This window comes from Nipponia nippon, unplaced genomic scaffold (genome assembly GCF_047370975.1).
Source record: "Nipponia nippon isolate SJK-2023a ecotype South Korea unplaced genomic scaffold, ASM4737097v1 scaffold_9, whole genome shotgun sequence".
NCBI lineage: Eukaryota > Metazoa > Chordata > Aves > Pelecaniformes > Threskiornithidae > Nipponia > Nipponia nippon.
The window spans coordinates 9,638,003-9,651,175 of NW_028262413.1; the positions used below are offsets into that span (position 1 = coordinate 9,638,003).

The following is a 13,173-nucleotide window of genomic DNA, read 5'->3' on the forward strand; positions in this document are numbered from 1 at the left end:
GACTTGATTTGTTTGAGATGAATGTCACCAAAACAAAACAAAAAGCAGAAAATAAGAGGAATCAAAAGTTATCATGAAATAAAATATTGCCATTGTCCTCTCCCTTAAAATTTTGGTGAGGTGGAGGCAACCACCATTCCATTAAGGCTTCCCATAGAAGTGACCACAATGAAGAGTTACATTTTGAGAACGGTAAGGTCTGAATCCCACGTCATCCTCTGCTTCCCTCCCTCTTCCTCAGACGTAGTTTGGTCCTGGCCAGTAGTAAAACAGCTTAATCATGCTTAGGTCTGGATGAAATAGGTTATTTTGAGAGAGAATTTTTTTAACTCGTTAATTTATAACTACAGTATAGTAGTCTGAAAATTAAAATATTGCTGTTCGCATATCCAGTCTGTAACATTTACTGAAGTATTTGACTGTGCTTGAAGCTAAATAAAGTTCAGTAATGAGTGTGCTATAAATGCCTTAGGCTGAAGACTACCAGGTTCTTCTGCTATGGATAATGTATGCAGTGTAAAACGCTTTCCATGCAAAACCAATTGATCGCTTCTGTTCCTTCGGTTCCATCCTCTGTCCTTCTGTACCATTGTACAGTCAGTTCCTGGCAAAGGTATCATTTTGTACTCAAATGCAGGACCAGCTGCTGGTGGTCACAGTGTGAATGACTCTAGGAATATATGGGGTGGGATAATGTGCACACTTGTCCACTGAAAAATGACTGAGAAATGATTGCTTGACATGGCTTAGCTGCAGCAGAGTATAGAATTTACTGCTGCTACTCATGGCACACAGCACCTGTACAGTGACATTTTCATTACATATGCTGTAACTTATGGTCCTTTGTTTTCCTTTTTGTGGATTTTGGAACACGCAATCAACCCCATTGGTGAAAATGTTACTGCCACTATAGCAAGACAACGCATCTGTAAGAGATCCCATTCAAAACATCTTCACTTTGATCCCACCCTAACATCTCAGTTTTATACATTGGCCAAATTCTTTTAGTCCCATTCCTCCTTGTTTTTTTATTTATTGCCATTCTTCGGAAGATTAATGCAGCTTCTGCACTTGGTATAATTCTCTATATCAGTCTGTCTATAGTATCTCTGCAATCCCAGCTCTTCATCACTGTACATTCTTTATGGATCACATTACTTTCACCACCCCTTATCTAACTACTTCATAAAAACCACCTCACACATTTATAAAGCATGACAAAAGCATTACCATAACCTATGTTACTCTGCTCAGTAAACACATCATAGACTCCATAGGCTAATCACCTTAGTGGATAAAATTATCTGGGGATGAATTTATCTGCAGCAATCATATCAAAAGACAAACTGCATAGAACAGCTTTTTTCTGCTTTTCCATCATTTTGTCTTGACTGAAAGCCTGGATTTTAAAGTCAGTTATTGCTGATCTTCTTTGTAATCAGTAGATTTATTTATGAATATTTAACAGAAATCCTAAAAGTGTGAGATTTTCATGTATCATGTGAAACAATAAAGGATATGTTATGAGTGTAATAAGCAATTCTGGGCCTCTTTCAAGGTTGATGGGAAAAGTAATATAGTTTCCCAGTTTGGAGAGTAGGCTGAAGATAAAGGCATTTAATAAAAGGATTAGGCAGTTTTAGAGATCTGGAAACATCAAGGTGCTTGGGGAAAGCCTGTTGGGCAAGAGTAGGACTCTGGTATGACCAAACAGTGCTCGCATGGTTGACATAGAATAATTTCTAAATCCTTTCTTAGTAACTATTTCTCATGCACACTTCTATATTAATTTCTCATCAGCAGCTGTGCCTAAATCATATATTTCTTATCAGCCTAATTATTCCATCTGAAAAGAGAGTTATCCTATCTTTCTTTCATTGTGTGCCTTTTCTAAGACACATTTAATGTAACATCTATTCTTTGGACGCCTTTTGCTGGCAGCAGTTAGAACAACAACATTTTGAGGGCCCAAGAACAATATTCTGTGGTTCACCCAAATTTTGTTGTTAGGATATTTTCAGGCCTAATTCCACTTTGGATTTTCACTGTGCTCTGGCAAGAAACTGGAGATGTCAATATTGGAAATGTTCGTTTCTGTTCAGCAGCAGAAATGTTCGTTTCTCCACAGCTTTGTTACCCAAAAAATTTGTTCTGGGGAAGAATTGTGCAGCTGCAAAGCAATGATCAGAATAGCATAGTAGGTCTTTTTAATCTCTAGTTTTATACTGCTGCCTGTAGTTTAAGTTATAGGAGGAGCACTGCTTCAATGCAGGCATATTACATCTATTTTGCCTGAACTGTTTTTTCTAATCCTCTCTGACAAATCAAATATTAAATTTTCCAAACCGCTCAAGTGACTAAGGGCAAGATTTTTTAAAAGATACTTCCAGATTTTATGCTCAGCCTTACTAGGCCTACATCATTTAGACCAAGAAATCCCATTTACAAGTGATATAGACCTTTAGGAGTGTCATATCTCACTGAAAGTCAATGAAATTTAGAGTCATAATGCCTATTACTTTTTGATATGGAACTTAAGATATTTCTCAAAAATAACGTTCTTTTCTTTCTGAATTTTCAAAGTGCTGCCTCTTCATATACATCTCTTAATGGCATTCCAGAGCTGTAAATCCCACCAAGACTTCTAATTTCTAACCTCCATTTCTCAAAGTTGCTGTAAGCTGATCTCCCTTTGAAGTAAAAAAATCTCATTAAAAGACTGAAGATCCCCACTAAGAGAACATTGGATTCTTGGCTGCCTTGTGAGTTACATATCTGCTTTTTGTAGTTCATCAATACAAGAATGCTAACAGTACCTATTACAATTCACTTTCAATACTCCCTGTGACAAAAAAGCAATCAAATCTATGGGGTATGTGTATGGTCCTCTGCAGGCAGCTCTGCCTGATTGCTTTCACTTTGCTGTCTATCAGGGACAGCATACAAACACAATAGGTGGGATTTTCTCATAAACTCTGTCATTTTTGTGTATGTGTATACTGTACACATGCATGCAAAATCATAATTAAAACTACCCATAACTCTGCTTCAATAACAGCTCATCAGCATTCCTCTCCAGCCACTCTTGCCCTGTTGTCCTCCTGAATACTTCAGTCGACGCTGGTTATTGCATTGCCATTTGAGATGCAATGTGCCAGAGGCAGTAGCTGCTAGAAGACTGTCTTGTTTTTCTGGATACCATTTTTCCTTTGATTCATCTTTAAGAGATTTTTTTTTTTTAAATATGCATAAGAATAAGGTCCTGTGCAAATTTCTCAGAAGATCAATTTGCAAAGCTCTTTAGTAGAAAGACCTATTCTCTAGTGTGTATGTTGGTTTGATATGGAAATCTATAAGCCTGCCCTAGATCCACCCACATCTCATACACTGGTGTGCTCTGGGTTTTCTTTGTGAATTCAAGAGTAGAACCCATACCATTTCTCCTTTACAAAAAATACTTATTTTTAATTTCTGTGAATAAACCAGTTCTTGAGGATCAGAGTCTGTTCTGGGTCTAAGAATCTGTAAATCTCTCAGATAAAAAGCCTCCTGTGGCTGATGGCAGAGAGCATTAGTAGAAAATTGTAAAAGACTACAAATCCATGTGCTAATTAGAGCTTTGCATATCCCTGCTTCCCCTATTATTCTGAATGGGAAATAAAGTACAAATGAAAAAAAAGTTAGTATTCAAATGAAATATTAAAATTCTGCTGAACAAAATATTGTAAAGATATTATTTTCTTCTAGAAATTCTTTTATTATGGATTTTTGTGGAAAAGTTTGATTTTATGGAAATGTCCTTTTCTGTCGAAACTGCTCTTAGAAAATTAGCTTATAGCACCATATATAACCAGAGAGGCGTGTGCTGAATACACATTGCCCCTCTTAGCTGTTGAATTCTGACTCCAGCATCTATCAAAACTTTGGCTTAGTATGAAATTAATTTCCATGTGTAGCTGACCTGCTTTGTCCAGCAGTTCGTCTCCAGAGTCTGACCAAGTGTGAAACGGGTCAACACAAACCAAGACAATACATTTCTGCCCTTACTAGAAATAGGGTCGTTATATCAGTGATACAGAAATCAGGGCCTGAACTGAACGGGAACATTGCACCACCCACCAGAAAAGAGGCCCATGGGCTTCCAGCTGAGCTGTGACCTCCATGAGTACTCTTTTAAGTGATCTAGACATCAGAAGCAGCTCAACAGGAGTTTGAAATGAACCACAAGGCGCAAATCCATTGGAAACCAAATTTCACTAGCCACATTCCTCATGGAACTACTTGTTTTGGTCTTTTGTAAACAAATAGCATTTTCTTTAGAGGAGGTACCCTGTGTCTTCAGAACTCTTTCATAGCAACAACATTCGAGAAAATAGTATCTCAACCTAAAACTTAATGACCCACAGCGGGAATCGCTTGTGTTGCTGCAGTTGCATAGAGCCTTCCCAAACTGAACATAATATATATCCCACATAATGAACAATGAAAATACTGAATATTAATGAAAATATAAATATAAATTTAGGGAACAGACCACTGCAGTCTATTCCGATCCACTGGGCAAAAAAAACCCCAGTATATAACCAGGAGGCTTGTGGAGCATGTGTGGTGCATTACAAATTCCCACGGTTACTGTAACTCCATATATAATGAGTAGCCCATGAATCTATTTGTATCAGTTATCATAATGGGAAAGAATTAAGTATGGCTTAATGCTAACTTTTAATACTTGGGTCCATTTTTTGATGGTACCTTTGTGCTACTTAAAGTTCATGGGCCAAATTCAACTGTTTTGTAACTTCATTGGAACTGATGGCACTCTGGCAGCGAGGTGCAGTTAGCCTCGACCTTATAAAAAAGCGTAAAAATCCTGAGCCCTGTCTGATTGCTCTGCAGACATTGTCACTCTCCATGCGCAGAAATGCACGCTCCTCTGTATGCAGAAATGTATCCTGTAAGCTTGATCCTTTTCCTTTTGGAGCAGATACAGAGTGTCAGTGGATTATACGCAAAACAAAAATTGGAGTGTAATTGCACTGTGGCTGTGAGGAGTCTTTTATTTGTTCACTTATGAAGTGGCTCGTGGAGTAGCATGGGACTTTGTTTTTCCATCTGTTACATAATCCCGTCAGAAGCAGAAACGTTATTTTGTAAATAACATAGTAGTGCCTTATTATTTCTTAAAGTAAAGTAAAGTATAGTATTTTCCCCTGAGCACCGTGTAGTCTGTAGTTCTGGCACGTTAGCTGGCATAAACATTTTGATTAAAGCTTATGAATGTATTAATTACACCTGGGAAGTTTCCAAAACGTATTTAAACTGCAAACTCTTCAAATTGCAGTCCCCAAATCTGAATTCTTTTTTAGCAATTGTAAAAAAGGCTACCATAGGGTTGTCTTTTCATTCTCTAGGATGTTTGTATAAAGACATGAGGTGGCAAGGGTGCAAATTTTTTCACCCCTTAGTTCCTGTAAGCACTTTTCCAGAAAGTCTTCAAGTGTCTGAAGAATTCTTGAAGTCTAAAGAATTTAATTCTGTTTGAAGTTTTCTCTAATCTTCCAGGTCTAGCAACATCTGCATATACCTAAGCATTTATCAGAATAGCATATGGGTATACAACTCCAAACAAGATGGTAACACTGGAACATAGACTGTCTAGCTGAAGCTGTATAAATAAATAGGGCTGTCAAAACCAGTAATAGTCCTAATGAACTGTCTGGAAATGTTGATAAAATTGGTCCATGTGATTTCCTTTGCTTGTATTCCCATGGTGGAGTGCTTATGGTATAACAGAGGGCAGAATTTGACCAGCAAAGCCTATGAAATTGTTTGGGTATCACTGTTTTTTTGAAAGTAACATAAACAAGTTCTTATAACAACCTTCAACTGGATTAGATTGTGTGGTGCATTGATGATGAGGTAGAAGAAAATGTAACAGAGGATCTGAATTCTAAAATCACTGGGCACATGACCCCAAAAAGAAAGGCATATCTTATCTATCAACCGTCTGTGCCTCTGCCAAACAACCCAAGAAGTCTCACCTAAGCGGTGCTTTGCTCATGCATTCATGCACACATGCATTCATTATGACTGACCTGCCCTAGGAAGGTCCATTAAATGGAACTCATTTCAAGCACAGATGGTCCTGAATAGCTTAATGTCTGCCTGGTGGCCAGAATAAGTGAATTCTTGATGGCCTTAGACTTCTGATCACATACATGCAGCCAAGGAGGAAATGAAAACATGTTTATCATTTTGATAAACAACCTCTCTCATTGCTGCAGGATGCTCCATGTAACTCAGCAGAGTCAAATACTATTAAATTGTCATCACTGTCAAAGAGAGAACGTATAAGTTTTGCTACCTGAGTCATAGTTAATGACTTCCACAATGTATAACACAAATCAGTACTGCTGTTTGCCTTTTTTATGTTTGTTTACTGATAAGTTCAGCCTTGGCTAGAATACAGAGGCGAGTTATAATTTTGAAGTGCAAAATATGCTTTTATTATTACCTCTCAGCTAGAGATATAAAAGCCAGAGAAGACTAGAAGATGGCTTTTTGGCTTCTGCTAAGCATGTACTCAGACCCTATGGATGATTAGATATTTTAAATCGCAGCCACCCACAGTAGGCTCATACTTATGATAAAATATTTCACTCTGTGGCGTGTAAACTCAAGGTGGCTTTATAACAGAGGCAAAACTGAACATGATTTCAGGAGTTCAGTGTCCTCTAATTAGAATTAAACCATTTGCAGGAGTTACAAACATTTGTCCCTGTTTTACAATAAGAATGATGTATATAATTTCTGCAGTTTCATATTTTAAGCCTATGCAAAACAAAGACTTCTGAAAGGCTAGGAAATATGAGCAGTCGTAATGCCACAGGTAGTTGCCATCTTCAACAGCTCAGAATCCTTCCTGGCAGCCAATTCTGTCCCTCTTGCTTTGGTAGGCATTGCATTTCCTTCATGCAAAGTTGAGGGCATCCTGTGAACTGAGCGCTCAGAAAGGGTCAGCTGTTGTTACTATCAAGTCCTGCTAATGTTTGGTGTGAAGAGGATATAAGTCACGTTAGGACATTTTAATTTATCTCTGAAGCTTCTTGAAGAAAGAGCAAAGCTATTCCTGATTTGCAAGCTCCTGTTCCATTTCTAATCTTTTTCTGATTTTCCTGGGGCAGGAGGGAATTAAAAAAACATAAGATATTTTTCTTGCCAGGTGGATAAAGCAGCCACTTCATGAAATGTAACTGTCAACAAAACATTCAGAAGACACTTACTTAGAGGATTTTAGGGCCCTTTCCTCTCCTTTTAAGATCAATGGCAAATCCTCTATTGACTTGAATGAGTTGGATGAGGCTGTTATTGTGGAAACAAAGCCAGAAGTTACCTTAGCTCAATAGACCATAAACTTCCAAAAAAAGACATTTCTGTTCTTTGTGACAAGGGTTTAAACTTTTGCTGCACTCACAGCCTATCAGGTCAATAATTCACATTTTTGCAGGACTCCCAGCACTGTAACATCTTGCCAGGTCTTCCCATAATCTAGAAGAACCACTGAGAAAAAAATCACTGGCTCAGGAGCAGAAGTCCTCAGATATTGGTATTACAGCATTTCTTGGCGCTCTCCCTCCCCCCCACCCCCACCCCCAAAAAAAAAGTTGGAAATCAAAAATAAAAATCACAGAATAAAAACCTACTTCGCATATACATCCGAACATGTTAAATTTTTTTCAGTGGAAACTGAAGACTGATTCATGGCCCTCTCCCTGCTCTAATTTGTTTTCTTGTTTGTACAGCTGAAATAGAGATTTAAGTTGAACACACACCACCACCACCCCCCCCCAGTATATTTGTGGTATATATATTTCTGTGACTAACATAATCAAGACTGTGCTTTTTTAATGAGGTTTTTTCCTACCTGATTGTGTCTATTTGTATTTGTCTGGGTACCTCCATCTATTCCCATTTCATATATGGCTTTTAAAAAGTCCAACATGTATATGCATGATTGCTAAAATATATACCAGCAGAACACATTGGATGCAATGCTGTCCAGTAGTCATTCATAGGCTAAACACGCTTTAATGGAAAAATCTGATCCCACATAAAAAATTTTCCAGAAAAACCCAGTGTGTAACATGCATAACTTTCTCCCTGTGAGATGGATTTTTTCTTCTGTGTCAGCACTGGGAAGGGTCTTTTTATTACTGTTATTATTATTATTTGCATTAGAGTTATAGCCCATGCAGATAAAAGTTCCAATTAATGTACTTAACTGTCTGGTGGTAAAAAAAGTGTTTTTTCATTGCTTTTATAGTTTCATTATGTTTTGTCACTCCTAAACAACTATAACTTTGAGTTAAATTCTTTATTGCTGCAGCAACTTGAGCTTCCACATAGCAATTAAAGGTGTTATAAAGCTCATCCACCACAACCCATTATTTTGAATAGATAACCAAATACTCAAGACTAGCTCATGTGGTTATTAGTACTCATACAGCAAATTAATAGAGAAAATTAAGCATTTAGCTTATTCACAGATATTTACCACACAGTCTACATAGTCTAAAATTAGAAATGCTTATTACTGCGTACATTATTTTTGTTGTTGAGGTTGCAATCAATAAAATCACAAATCTGTCTTCTCTTAGGGCATGACCATAAGATGAATTAAACCAATAAGAATCTTTTCATTGCTTTCAGTATGATTTGGGTGGGGGAACAGGGAGTTTATCTGAAGAATTACTTCACAGAAAAATACAAGCATTTGGGGCTCAGTTGATTGTCACAATTCCTCTTACTCCTAAGAGACACTTAAAAGACCATTTGTCAGATCATGGCTTTCTGAATTGTTGGGATCTCTCTTCTGTGGCATCTATTGGCTTTCAAAAAGCTTGTGTCAGCAGACCAAATGCACCTAATAACTAATGCATGAAGCAGCATTTCTCTCCAGATGAGTTAAATATTTACTGCAGAGTTAGTCTTGTCTCATGCTTGCAAACTCATCAGTGCTTAACCCCATGACCACGCAACTTAAGGTCATTTACCCTAATGGACATTCACAGGCTTTCATCCACTGACTCACCCTGGAAGGTCAATGGTTTGAAAATTTAATATTATAAAACATTTCCACACTTTGTGGAGTCCCTGTTCATTGGTAGTTTTTGTACCACTCATTACTGCGGGTACACCTTATGGCACACAACCATATGACCTTAACAGCGTATAGTCAAGGGAGATTCCTCCCTGCCCATCTACCCCAGTGCTTCACTACAGAAATACCACATTTGTAGAATCACCAGGGAACAGGACTCGCTCCTGCACAGGGAGATGCCACTGGACTCTCAGACCTCTTCCAAAATCCCTCGCTCACAGCCAGACGCGGATCAGCATCTCCACACTGCTTATTCTCCTACCTGGCTGCAGGGTTACTATAGTGTTCAAAAGCTCCCAAAGTTGTTTCAAAAAGAAGAGTGAAACCCAAAGATAGGAATAATGCTTTTTATGCTATAGTAAAAGCAATGTACAGTTAGCGTTTCATTGTGGCATAAAGTAATAATGCTTTTCTAGCAAACCTAGCGAACTGTCTTACACATTCTTCTCTTTAGTAGGCTGTGCATAGTTTTGTGCTAAGTTTAAACAAATCCTGCCAAATTTATGCCACAATTTCATGAAATAGCCAAATATCTGTGGGGAACAGACTGGCACTATTAAATACTTGGCAATTATGAGCTAAATACAATCCGAACTGAGAAATCAAGAAATTACTTGGGCAGTGCATTAGCCTACTGCGGTGTCTCATCTCCTTGCACTGCGTTGCTAAGGTGAATGGAAATAACACACTTGACACTTCATTTCTGTGCATAACATATGCCACAAACACCAAGTATTCATAAACCTTAAGCCACCATCTATCTGTCTATCACTGCTTTGTGTTCTCCACCTAATCAAACTATTGCAAATGTTCATGAAGAACAATCAGAGAGAAGACAAATTAAGCCTGGTTGTCTTGCACACAAAGGGAATGTTTCCTGCCCTTAAAACTGCCAATTTAGTGAGTGGGGTAGCAAAGGGAAATGCTATTGGATCATCCTGTAATTTGCAGAGGCTGATTGTCATTCCCTAAGGGCTGAGTACTGGTATAAAATCTAATATTTGGAGAAAAGCTTATTTCTAGGTGGATTCTCTTAGCCCCTGTCCTTGTATGAGAGAATATTTGGGGGAAGAGGCCTCCAATATCACAAGTATAAAATCAGCCAACAGTTGTTGCACATTTACTGTACCATGTTACCTACATTTCTTCAGGCCCAGACCTTGACACAGTCATTTTTAGGCCAAAAATTCTGCTGATGTCAGAGAAGCTTCTAATATAAGACAGGCAAACTGTATCTACTGTAGAGGGACATTTATCTTCATTTCTTATTAAAACTGAAGTATAGCAGCACCTGGCTTATTCAGGAGGACGCATAATGGGAGAAATAGCGTTGTAATCCCACCTGTATAGAAGCCATGCAGAGACACAGACAGGAGCACGCCTGGGTGCTTTGATTAGCCACTGCTGCTCTTCCTAATCAGAGTGTCAATATTCTCTTTTTCTTTTTTTCTTTTTTTCTTTTTTCTTTTTTGCCAGAAGGAGGAACGTGTGAAGTTATAGCAGCACACAGATGCTGTAATAAGAATCGAATTGAGGAAAGATCACAAACAGTAAAATGCTCCTGTCTACCTGGGAAAGTGGCTGGGACTACAAGAAACAGACCTTCCTGTGTTGATGGCAAGTAGCTCCTCCTGTATATATGTCTCTGTTTGTGTACCATCCAGTAAATAGCTTTAAGTCTATAGATTATGCATAGGAATTTTGTTGTGTTCTCTATTTAACAAAGCAGAAAAATCTATAAGCATAAACTTACATTTACACCACCTTGCCTGCTACTTTAGTGCATGGTTCTGTGCACCTGGGTCGCATTAAGATTTACTCACAAAAATGAGGGTGTAGCACTCAGTATAGACACTTAGATAAATATAACAGATTCTGTGGCAGGATCAAGCCCTTAATAAATAACTGGACAAAATTATCCTTTGCGTCACTTCACAGGGCCCCCCCGGTGCCACATTAATTTTGATTCATAAATATTTCAAAGGACAACAGCCATTCATTTTGATTTAGTTAGCCATTTGAAAAGTCAGTGGCAAAGAAGATAAATAAATGAATCCTGTGGTCTTGTCCTGTAACAAACATTACAGAAAGCTAGGAAAGAATCTTTGTCTTTTGAAATCACTGGTGCTGTTTCTTGTCATGGGGATTTTTTTGCTGAAGGAAAAACACCATGTTATTTGTGCCTGGGTTTCATATCAGGTCTAGCTCCACAGGGTGTATTCTTCTCTGGGGCTCCCCTGCCACCGCTGCAAGGTGAAATCATGCAGTAATCGGGGAGAGAGCTGCAGCTTGGAAGTGCTTGGCAAAATATAAATCGCATAAGAAGACGGGGAGTAAGTGGTACTAATCCCATTAGTTACCCTTCCCAAACAAGCTGCTCTGTGTAGCAGAATCCCTCCATGCAGCAGCTTTGTGAAACAGAATATCTCATAAAAGTTCCCCGCTACTCTTTATGGTAAACATCTGGTGCCGTTGTTTACACCGCCCCACAGCCCACAGGTGCTTCAAAGAGCCAGGGGTTGTTTTGGCCAGAGCCGAGGTGGGCACTGCCTGGGGCTCTCCTCATCCTTCCCGTGGCTGAATGTCCAGGGGTGGCAGTGTATCTGCAGGTTTTGGAAGCACCCAACATTTCACCTTTGGGTCTGTCGTTTAGCATTCAGCTTTCCCCCAAGTGAGTGAGAGGGGGAGCTGTACAAGCAAACATTGGGAAAAATGGTTTCTTCTGGGTACCTTTGCTCAAGGACATGCTGCAAAGGTGCTAGCAAGGGAGCAGGGGCTGTTCCAACTGTAGCCCAAAGTTAGACAGGAGTATTGATGGGCACAGCAGACTGTGTAGACAAAGTTCTGAGGCTTGCACATTCAACACTACAAAGATGAGAGATTGTGGGTACCTTGGAGGGATGAGAACCTCATGCTTTATGAGTGGGTATTTGTGGTGTGTACGTATCTGGTTTATATATTAAAGATAGGACGAAAATGCTTTATTATTTCAAAAATGCTTTCCAATTTTTAAATTGTGAGGCATTAATTCATAGCTTGTTACACTGGGAATGTGATTCAGCTTCTGAACTCATGACTAAAAACATGCTAAGAATGCACCTGTGAATGATTACACTTTAATCCATGTTCTGTCATTCTGTTATTGCTTAATTACCCTGATAAAAAGAAGCTTTTCTTTTTTTTGTTAAGCACACTCATAAAACCGTAGGTGAAGCCTACAGCTGGTCTTAACCAAAGATCAGCTGTACAAGCCTTGAAGAATTTCATGTTCTTCAGCAGGTCATGAAAAACAGAGGCACTGGATAGAGCAGAGAGACACCATTAATTCAGATCTCATAATTCTGCTCAGAGAAGAGGAGCTCAAAGAATGCTGTCTTAAGAAAAAAAAGTCAGGTGCAGGTGTGGACTGGAGCCTAATTGCTCTGTCAGGATTACAATGAAAAGAAATGTTATTGTCTGGAATTTTGAAACGAATAAGGATAAAACAATGGCTAATATAAAAGTGCGAAGCTAGTCCCATTGAAGTCACTGGTAAGACTCACAGTGACTTCAAAGCCAGCAAACGTGAACTACAAAGGAATGTCTTCCTCTTTCAAGTTTAGTTGTTGTAGTCAGCCCATATTTTCTTTTGTAGATGGCTGGTGAATGGTTCAAAAGACCAATACGCTGCTCATAAAAATTATGGAAGGGGCATTTTCTTTGGCCTTTGTTTTATCCCAGACTTTGCTTTGTGACTTTTGACATACTGACCTGTTTTAAGTCAAAACTTTGACCTGTTTAGTGGTTCTGTTCTTGCTAAGGCAAACTCCCAAAACTTCCCATGGGAGTCCCATTGACGTCAGTACTTTAACTCACACAAAGATTCAGGATTTGCTTATTCTTTTGTACATAAGGACATTTCAAAAGGTTGTCTGCAACTTTTTACCTTCTTTACCTTCCATATTGAAAGGATTAAAATTATTTAATCTCACACTGGGTTTTACACTGTATATGATTTCAAGCCATAATCTATC

General features: G+C 38.6%; 1 protein-coding gene across 3 annotated transcripts in view; it reads left to right on the top strand.

Annotated features, from left to right (window-relative positions):
- The window catches only part of TAFA1 (TAFA chemokine like family member 1), a 241,215-nt gene that overhangs the window by 178,344 nt on the left and 49,698 nt on the right, over nt 1-13,173 (top strand). For 2 of the 3 annotated variants that reach the window (XM_087744174.1, XM_087744173.1), the window contains one exon: nt 10,637-10,777. In XM_087744174.1, coding sequence (XP_087600300.1) covers nt 10,637-10,777 — 141 coding nt within the window. The remainder of the gene's footprint in view (nt 1-10,636; nt 10,778-13,173) is intronic. The other variant, XM_087744175.1, reaches the window with a different exon arrangement.